Genomic DNA, 9,513 nt, shown 5'->3' with positions numbered 1-9,513 from the left:
CAATGACGAGTTTGAGTGTGCTCTTTCCCTGGTAGAAGATGGATGTGCCTGGGTTGACGGGAGCCATGGGATAAAACACTCAATTTCTTGTCTCCAAAGTACTCTAATTTAATATTGATTTTGATTTGTCAATGAAATCAGCTACTACTAACTAAGGTTGCAAAATTCTGGGTAAATTGAATGAATTCCCTGGTTTTCCAGAAATGTTCCATGGTCACTCTTGTTCTGTTCTGTCTTGCCCTGAGACTTACAAGGACAGGGTGTGAGGGTAGCAGAGTAACCTCGTGGTTAGAGTGTTGGACTAGTAACTGCAAGTTCAAATCCCTGAGCTGACAAGGTACGAATCTGTCATTCTGCCCCTGAACAGCCAGTTAACCCACTGTTCCAAGGCCGTCATTGAAAATAAGAATTTGTTCATAACTGACCTGCCTAGTTTAAAAAAATCTCTGTTTTACAGTAACGAGTCTTGCATTGGCACTGACTCACTACTATGTGCTGTCCAGCAATATGCCATAGGTTAAATTAAATACTTTATAGTGGACGTATTGAGGCAGTGACACACTGCACAGTGTTCTACCACCAGTGAGGCTTGACTCATAAATGAAAATGTCATTTTATTTTTTATTCTAATTGCTCGCTGTACAGCCCATAGAATTTGTTAATAGACATTATGGAAGTTGTCAATTATGTCACTGACTGCTTATTAACTGTAACATTTGCAATGTCAGCGGTAGTTTATCAATATAAAGCTAGACAAGATTCTCAATAAAATATATTTTTTATCACAGTGGGTGACAGCTTAATGATGACTGAAAATGAGCACCTCAAGAGGGCATTTGTCTACAGGGCTAGCTGAAACTCATTTGACATTGTATAATGATGGTCAGTTCACAGCTGAAATGCACATCATCCGTTGCTTATTAAAAGTAATTACATTCCAAAAAAATGCATATGTAAAGTGCATGTTTCTAATTGTTAATGTAGGTATGCATCAACACCTGCTGAACTACAGTATGCTTTCTTGTGCTTTCATCAATACGTTGATGAGTAGAGGTGGAAGAGTTTACTTCAATGACCGGTGAGGATACAGAGAGAGGATCACGTTCACCTTTTATGAATGAAGGGAAGAGGTAAAGACACCGAGCTGGGATTACAACATAAACCTTGTGCTAGTGACCAGAGGGCTGAGGACTGTTACACAGTCAAACAACATTCAATGACTATTGGCCTCTATAAGAAACAAAAACAAATCATACAACAACAAAACATGGATGAATGATGAATGATCTGGTAAATCCAATATGTATACTTTCTCATTCTTTACTTAAACCCTTTATCAATTAAGTATCTTGTTTTGAAAATGTTATATGCATTCACATATACTTTGTTGACTAAGCATAATACAGTGGATTACTGTTTGTGACAAAGTCCTACATTCTTCCTGTCTGGAAGTTGTTGGTCAGCGCAGATGGTACTGTAGTGAACTGTTGGTGTTAGTGGGAGCAGGAGTAGGAGAGTCGTCACTGCATCACCCTAGAGTGGAAATTCATGCTACCATGTAAGCCCTGCCCTGCTGACCCCACAGCCCAGTGTGAAATTTGACACGGCTCTGGGATCCCCTTTAAGACATGCTTTTCTGTGTGTGTGTGTGTGTATCGGTGTATGTATATATATGTGTGTGTGTGTGTGTGTGTGTGTGTGTGTGTGTGTGTGTGTGTGTGTGTGTGTGTGTGTGTGTGTGTGTGTGTGTGTGTGTGTGTGTGTGTGTGTGCGTGCGTGTGTGTGGGGGCAGCAGCTGTCCACGGGAATTTCAGCCGTGTCGTCACAGTAGTAACAGGGAGGATCAGTGTGACTGAGGGGGCTGCCTGCAGTCTGCTTCAGTGGGTTCACACTCACTGTCCTCTGCCCCAGCCCTCTACGCCCCACTACTCTCCCTGCCTCTGCCCCAGCCCAGGCCCACGGCCCCACCATGGCCGACCAGTACCAGTACAACACCAACGAGGAGAAATTTGTGAAAGACAGCCACACCAAGGAGATCGACCTGATCAACAGAGACCCTAAATTGATCAATGAGGATGTGATCAAGGTAGGTAAACCATGACGACGCCACCCACTCACACGCACACTGAATCTACAGGTTGAACTCGTTTTGCCTCAAGTAAGGAAAGACAAGTTTTAAACCTTAGTTGAAAATTAAGTCTAAAGTCTAAACTTAAAGCCAACACTGAACACTTCAGTATGTTGCTGTGTTGCTGCCATGAATGTCCCAAAATAGTCCCAGGCCTGTTCCTTATGCCCCAGCACGGCACCCAGTGTTTATTTCTGGAATGGGGCTAAAGTGCTGCGACAGACAAGGATATTATGAGGTGGTTTCTTTTCAGAGCTTTATGGCTGCTTTTCCTGTGATTGTCATCATGTTTACATACAGTGAAATCTATCATGCCTTATATTTCCCCAGAGCTCAGGAGAGCGTGGAAGGAGATAGTCTACTGCCTGGCTAAACAGGGCGTGTGAAAAAACTTTTGTTGACTTGAGTGAGTCATCTGTTAAGTATAGCATGTACAGTGGAGTCGGAAATTATTGATGAAGATGCGCAATAATGACTGTATAAAATAAAACATGTAAATACTGAACTATATTGTATGCAAAACATTATATTATATTATATATATTATTTTATTCTATGTTTCAGATGATTTTGTGCTCAATATAAATTAATGTTAAATAATGTATTGAGTCATTTTGGAGTGACATTTTTTCTAAATAAGAGTAAACCATATTTCTAAACACTTCTACATTAATGTGGATGCTACTACGATTACAGATAATCCTGAAAGAATCATGAATAATGATGAGTGAGAAAATTACAGAGGGTCAAAGATTGTAATGTACCTCCAAGACATGCTAACCTTTCCTGTTATTGATAATGGTTAGCCCCCAAGACATGCTAACCTTTCCTGATATTGGTAATGGTTAGCCCCCAAGACATGCTAACCTTTCCTGTTATTGATAATGGTTAGCCCCCAAGACATGCTAACCTTTCCTGTTATTGATAATGGTTTAGCTAACCTTTCCCCTAAAGTAATGGTTAGCCCCCAAGACATGATAACCTTTCCTGTTATTGATAATGGTTAGCCCCCAAGACATGCTAACCTTTCCTGTTATTGATAATGGTTAGCCCCAAGACATGCTAACCTTTCCTGTTATTGGTAATGGTTACATGCTAACCTTTCCTGTTATTGATAATGGTTAGCCCCCAAGACATGCTAACCTTTCCTGTTATTGATAATGGTTAGCCCCCAAGACATGCTAACCTTTCCTGTTATTGGTAATGGTTAGCCCCAAGACATGCTAACCTTTCCTGTTATTGGTAATGGTTAGCCTCCAAGACATGCTAACCTTTCCTGTTATTGATAATGGTTAGCCCCCAAGACATGCTAACCTTTCCTGTTATTGGTAATGGTTAGCTCCCAAGACATGCTAACCTTTCCTGTTATTGGTAATGGTTATGCTAACCTTTCCTGTTATTGGTAATGGTTAGCTCCCAAGACATGCTAACCTTTCCTGTTATTGGTAATGGTTAGCTCCCAAGACATGCTAACCTTTCCTGTTATTGATAATGGTTATCATGTCTTGGGGGTGTGATCTTAGACCCTCTGTGTTATTCACGATTCATTCAGGATGATCTGTAGTCATGGTAGCACCCACATTTTAATGTGGAAGTGTTTAGAAACCCATAATTTACAATAAAAGTGACTCCAGAAGGACACAATACATTATTTTGCATTTATATAGTGTACAAATAATCTGAAACCCAATCCAAATGAACTTCAAATGCATCCAAAATGCTTGTAGAGTCACAAGCTTGACGTAGTTACCGCATGCTAGGAATATGGGACCAAATACTAATCTTTTGACTGCTTTATTTCTAAGAATCTTTCGGGGTGTCAATATTTTTGAGAGAAATATTTTAGATATTTTTAGAGAGAAAAAAGGTGTGACTTGTTAAACTTTTTTTTCAGAGTATACTATAGCTCAGTAATTTCATTACTTACAGTGGCTTGCAAAAGGATTCACCCCCTTGGCATTTAACCTATTTTGTTGTCTTACAACCTAGAATTAAAATATATTTGTTGTATCATTTGATTTACACAACATGCCTAACACTTTGAAGATGCAAAATGTTTTTTTATTGTGAAACAAGAAATAAAACAAAAAAACAGAATGCTTCACCCTCCCCCAAAGTCAATACTTTGTAGAGCCACCTTTTGCAGTAATTACAGCTGCAAGTCTCTTGGTGTTTGTCTCTATAAGCTTGGCACATCTAACAACTGGGAATTTTGCCCATCCTTCAAGGCAAAACTGCTCTAGCTCCTTCAAGTCGGATGGGTTCCGCTGGTGTAAAGCAATCTTTAAGTCATGCCACAGATTCTCAATTGGATTGAGGTCTGGGCTTTGATTAGGCCATTCCAAGACATTTAAATGTTTCCCCTTAAACCGCTCGAGTGTTGCTTTAGAAGTATGCTTAGGGTCATTGTCCTGCTGGAAGGTGAACCTCTGTCCCAATCTCAAATATCTGGAAGACTGAAACAGGTTTCTCTCAAGAATTTCCCTGTATTTAGCACCATCCATCATTCCTTCAATTCTGACCAGTTTCCCAGTCGCTGCCAATGAAAAACATCCCCACAGCATGATGCTGCCACCACCATGCGTCTCTGTGGGGATGGTGTTCTCAGGGTGATGCGAGGTGTTGGGTTCGCACCAGACATAGCATTTTTCCTTGATGGCCAAAAAGCTACATTTTAGTCTCATCTGACCAGAGTACCTTATTCCATATGTTTGGGGAGTCTCCCACATGCCTTTTGGCGAACACCAAAGTGTTTGCTTTTTTCCCCTTTAATAATCAATGGCTTTTTTTCTGGCCACTCTTCCATTAAGCCCGGCTCTGTGGAGTGTACGGCTTAAAGTGGACAGATACTCCAATCTCCGCTGTGGAGCTTTGCAGCTCCTTCAGGGTCAACTTTGGTCTCTTTGTTGCCTCTCTGATTAATGCCCTCCTTGCCTTATCCGTGAGTTTTGGTGGGTGGCCCTCTCTTGGCAGGTTTGTTGTGGTGCCATATTCTTTCAAATGTTTTTATAATGGATTTAATGGTGCTCTGTGGGATGTTCAAAGTTTCTGATATTTTTTTATAACCCAACCCTGATCTGTACTTCTCCACAACTTTGTCCCTGACCTGTTTGGAGAGCTCCTTGGTCTTCATGGTGCCACTTGCTTGGTGGTGTGCCTTGCTTAGTGGTGTTGCAGATTCTGGAGCATTTCAGAACAGTTGTATATATACTGAGATTATGTGACAGATCATGGGACACTTCGGTTGCACACAGGTGGACTTTATTTAACTAATTATGTGACCTTTGAAGGTAACTGGTTGCATCAGATCTTATTTAGGGGCTTCATAGCAAATGGGGTGAATACATACGCACACACCACTTTTCAGTTTGGAAAGCATGCCTACAACCAATTTTAAAGTTGTGATAATTAAAAGGAATAGACTGTGATTCAGTAGTAATATTTCAAATTCTAGAAATTGGTTTACATCTGTTAGGCATCTGTTGAGTGTAACAAGTGAATTACCATTCAGGGTTGAGTTGCAGATGTCTATGTAAGGACCAGGTGTTGGATACTGAATACAACAAGCAATTACAAACTGGGCCATCACAGACTTGCATTTTACGTGAAGAAACTCTTTTCAGGACACAACACAATGACGTCACGCACTGACTTTTGGAGGCAGAAAATGAAAGCCACCACCATCTGCGCCCATTCAACATAGACCACATTTACATACTGTAGTTATTACTTCTAAACAAAACACGTTTTTGGGGTTCTCATATGCTTACAATGTTGTTTTGATTATTGCTTGAGCAGTTGCTAAGAGCATATTTAGTTGTGATCTTTGCCAAATACCTATTTTAGATTCAGTAGTTAACGCTCATTGATATAGTCTGTAGTAAAGTTAGCGAAGGGTATGTTTACCAGTTGAAGTATTTAAAAAAAATGTTTTAACGTATAATGCAGTTGATGGGCAACGATGACACACACATTATAATAAGCAGGTCATTCATGCAAGCTTTACAATCCAATCATAATCCAAGGTAGTGGGAAATGCACTCATAAGCAACATGTAAATGGAGGCTTTTTTGCTAACGGTCTATGAGAACTCCCTGTGTCCCTAGTGTGGCAATGTTTGCAAACACAGAAAGGGGTCTATTTGTTAGTACAGTACACAGAACAGATTGAAGTGTGGTATAGGCCCTCAGTATAGTTGTGTTCATTTCATCCACTATGTATCCCAGGCACTACTAATGATAACAGTAATGTTGTTCAGTCATAATAACACATGCATTTTTGTATAATCATGTCCATTGATTTGTGAGCAAACTGGGCAAGGATTCAATCAAGGGTGCACTGTTGCTAAGCACATTGTTCTTGACTTTAAAAGGGAATTTACACTTGTGCCGGACATTCACAGCATTTACCATTACTTTTCCGTGAATATTAAGAAAATTACCTTCCAAAGGCATATTGTCGACAGTACAATGGGTTTGTTGACAACACGTCGTTGATTAAATCCTGGCCCTGGTGTTAGGTACTCAGAAAACACTAGACTTCCTTTCATCAGTGAGAATTCACTAACGTCGTCCATGGTATTCCTTCCCTGCAGGTAGAGTTTGAGGATGTAATCGCAGAGCCTGACGGCACACACAGTCTGGATGGGGTGTGGAAGCTCAGCTACACCACCTTCACTGTGTCCAAGTACTGGTGCTACCGCATCCTCTCAGCCATCTTCGGCATCCCCGTGGCTCTGCTCTGGGGCTTCCTCTTCGCCTGCATCTCATTCTGTCATATCTGGGCCGTGGTGCCCTGCATCAAGAGCTGCCTGATCGAGTCACAGTGCATCAGTCGTATCTACTCCCTCTGCATCCAGACCTTCTGTGACCCCTTCTTTGAAGCCCTGGGCAAAATCTTCAGCAGTGTGAAAGTGGCCCTGCGCAAAGAGGTCTAGACACTCACACCAGAGGTGGCTGGTGAGGGGAGGAAGGCTCATAATAATGAATGGAATGGAGTCAATGGAATGGATCAAACACATGGGAAGCCATGTGTTTAATGTGTTTGAGGCCATTCCATTATTCTGTTCCTGCCATTACTGTAAGCCTGTCCTCCCCATTTAAAGTGTCACCAGCCACCACTGACTCACACCCACCACAGTGTTTACATGTGTTTGGATGAAATGTTGCACCCTTTTTATATGCCAGACCAGATGACCAGTCCTGGTGTCCTCATATTTCCCAAGACACTCCCCGTTACCCTCACCCCGCCCGGAGCCCTGGGCCCCGCCCAGTCCATCTTGCCCTTTGAGTCCTGACATGCTCAGAGCGACCAGCGCCATTAGAGGCTCTGTGATAGCTGCAGCATGGTTGGGTGACAGATCTGGCTCCGTTGGAAGGCAGAGAGCTGCCTGTTCATTGAGGGAATAGAGCGCTGGCAGCCATGGAATGTATCCTGAGATGCTGAGGACAGTAGCTTCTCGGTCACATGACATAAACACCCCAGTTACTCTAACGACATTGCAGTGCCTGTAGGACAATACTGCCTACACAGGGCTCTCCAACCCTGTTCCTGAAGAGCTCCCATTCTGTACGTTTTCACTCCAACCCTAATCTAGTACACAAGATTCTAATAATTAGCTGGTTGATAAACTGAATCAGGTTAGTTACAACTAGGGTTGGAGCGAAAACCTACAGGAGGTAATTCACAGGAACAGGGTTGGAGAGCCCAATTCTGAATTGATATACAGTATATTAAACAGTCAGATGTGTGTGTGTGAGTGTGTGAGTGTGTGTGTGTGTGTGTGTGTGTGTGTGTGTGTGTGTGTGTGTGTGTGTGTGTGTGTGTGTGTGTGTGTGTGTGTGTGTGTGTGTGTGTGTGTGTGTGTGTGTGTGTGTGTGTGTGTGTGTGTGTGTGTGTGTGTGTGTGTGTGTGTGTGTGTATGCATGCATTTTGTGCCTGCTGATAAACTAGTTGATGTTGTACAATAGAAATAAGAATTATAGTGCTTCAACAAGATTATACCACCTTTTACAGAATCAATAAGATGCATTTTCTCAACTGAATAATTTTGATTAAACACATTCTAAATTGTACATTTTGCTTCACATTTCTTTCACATAAGCTACCAATAAATTGACTGTGTGGCTGTTGAAACTGTAAGAATGTTAGAAAGAAAGGAGACTCAGGTTTTAAAATGATAAGTAGTATTTTCTATTTGCAGGTCCTACAATTCAGCCAAGTATGTGGCATTAGAGTGTACGCCAATTATCTCACTAAAGATATAAGACATTGGTATTATTGCAAATATCTGTTGTCGATTTATGATGAGTGGGGCCTAACCTAATCTGTGGGGAATTTGCTCTATCAACATTTGCACAAAATTATTTGATGGATAAGACTGTGGCTATAAATATTCCAGAGCAGTATTTGGGTTTCTTTGAATTGATATCACAGATTATTATTATCCTCTTGGCCTCTATAGATGTAGGATCTTAATTTGAACCAGTTTACTACAGCAGTAAAATAATCCTGCAGCAACAGGAACTTTGAATTATTATGTGGATTCTGAAGTCTGACATTTTAAAATGGAAATTATAAACATATTTTTGTAACTAGGTAGACCAGTCTTTCTCATTGGAAGGTAAGGACAGAAAAGCCTATTGAGAACCAGTGGTCTAGATCCAGACACGTAAGGCCATGCCTATAAAAGTAGCATTATCCCGTCCCAAATATTTGTCCTATCTTTCTATGACATGTATGTATGTGCACATTAATTTAAATGTAAGACACAGAAGTTCAACATACTTTATGAGCTGGGTCATTCCTACAATGTGGTGCCTTTTCTGTCCCCAGGAAATATCACTTCTTATTTAGTGTAAAATGTGGATTCCAAAAGGCTTTAAGTAGAAGGTCGGTGTCTTTTACCTTAAAAACACAAATATATGGATCTTGAAAGGGAATTCTATGCATTTTGAACACTTTTTTTCAGTGGATATGGGCGTTTTTGACATGTCTCTGGGTGTTATCAAATCAAATCAAAGTTTATTTGTCACGCGCGCTGAATGCAACAGGTGTAGACCTTACAGTGAAATGCTTACTTACAGGCTCTAACCAATAGTTTAAAAAATGTGCTAGGTGAACAATAGGTAAGTAAAGAAATAAAACAACAGTAAAAAGACAGGCTATATACAGTAGCGAGCCTATAAAAGTAGCGAGGCTACATACAGACACCGGTTAGTCAGGCTGATTGAGGTAGTATGTACATGTAGATATGGTTAAAGTGACTATGGATATATAATAAACAGAGAGTAGCAGCAGCGTAAAAAGAGGGGTTGGGGGGGCACACAATGCAAATAGTCCGGGTAGCCATTTGATTACCTGTTCAGGATTCTTATGGCTTGGGG

The 9,513-nt window shown here is 41.0% G+C and overlaps 1 protein-coding gene across 1 annotated transcript; it reads left to right on the top strand.

Annotated features, from left to right (window-relative positions):
- Positions 1-1,860: 1,860 nt before the first annotated feature.
- Positions 1,861-7,987, top strand: LOC135541072 (caveolin-3-like). Its single transcript, XM_064967198.1, has 2 exons — positions 1,861-2,090; positions 6,727-7,987. Exons 1-2 carry the CDS (start codon positions 1,970-1,972, stop codon positions 7,062-7,064), a joined length of 459 nt encoding a protein of 152 aa, XP_064823270.1. The 5' UTR covers positions 1,861-1,969; the 3' UTR covers positions 7,065-7,987.
- Positions 7,988-9,513: the final 1,526 nt, after the last annotated feature.

Source organism: Oncorhynchus masou, chromosome 6 (assembly GCF_036934945.1).
Source record: "Oncorhynchus masou masou isolate Uvic2021 chromosome 6, UVic_Omas_1.1, whole genome shotgun sequence".
Taxonomy (NCBI): domain Eukaryota; kingdom Metazoa; phylum Chordata; class Actinopteri; order Salmoniformes; family Salmonidae; genus Oncorhynchus; species Oncorhynchus masou.
This window is presented reverse-complemented; position numbering and strand designations above follow the sequence as displayed.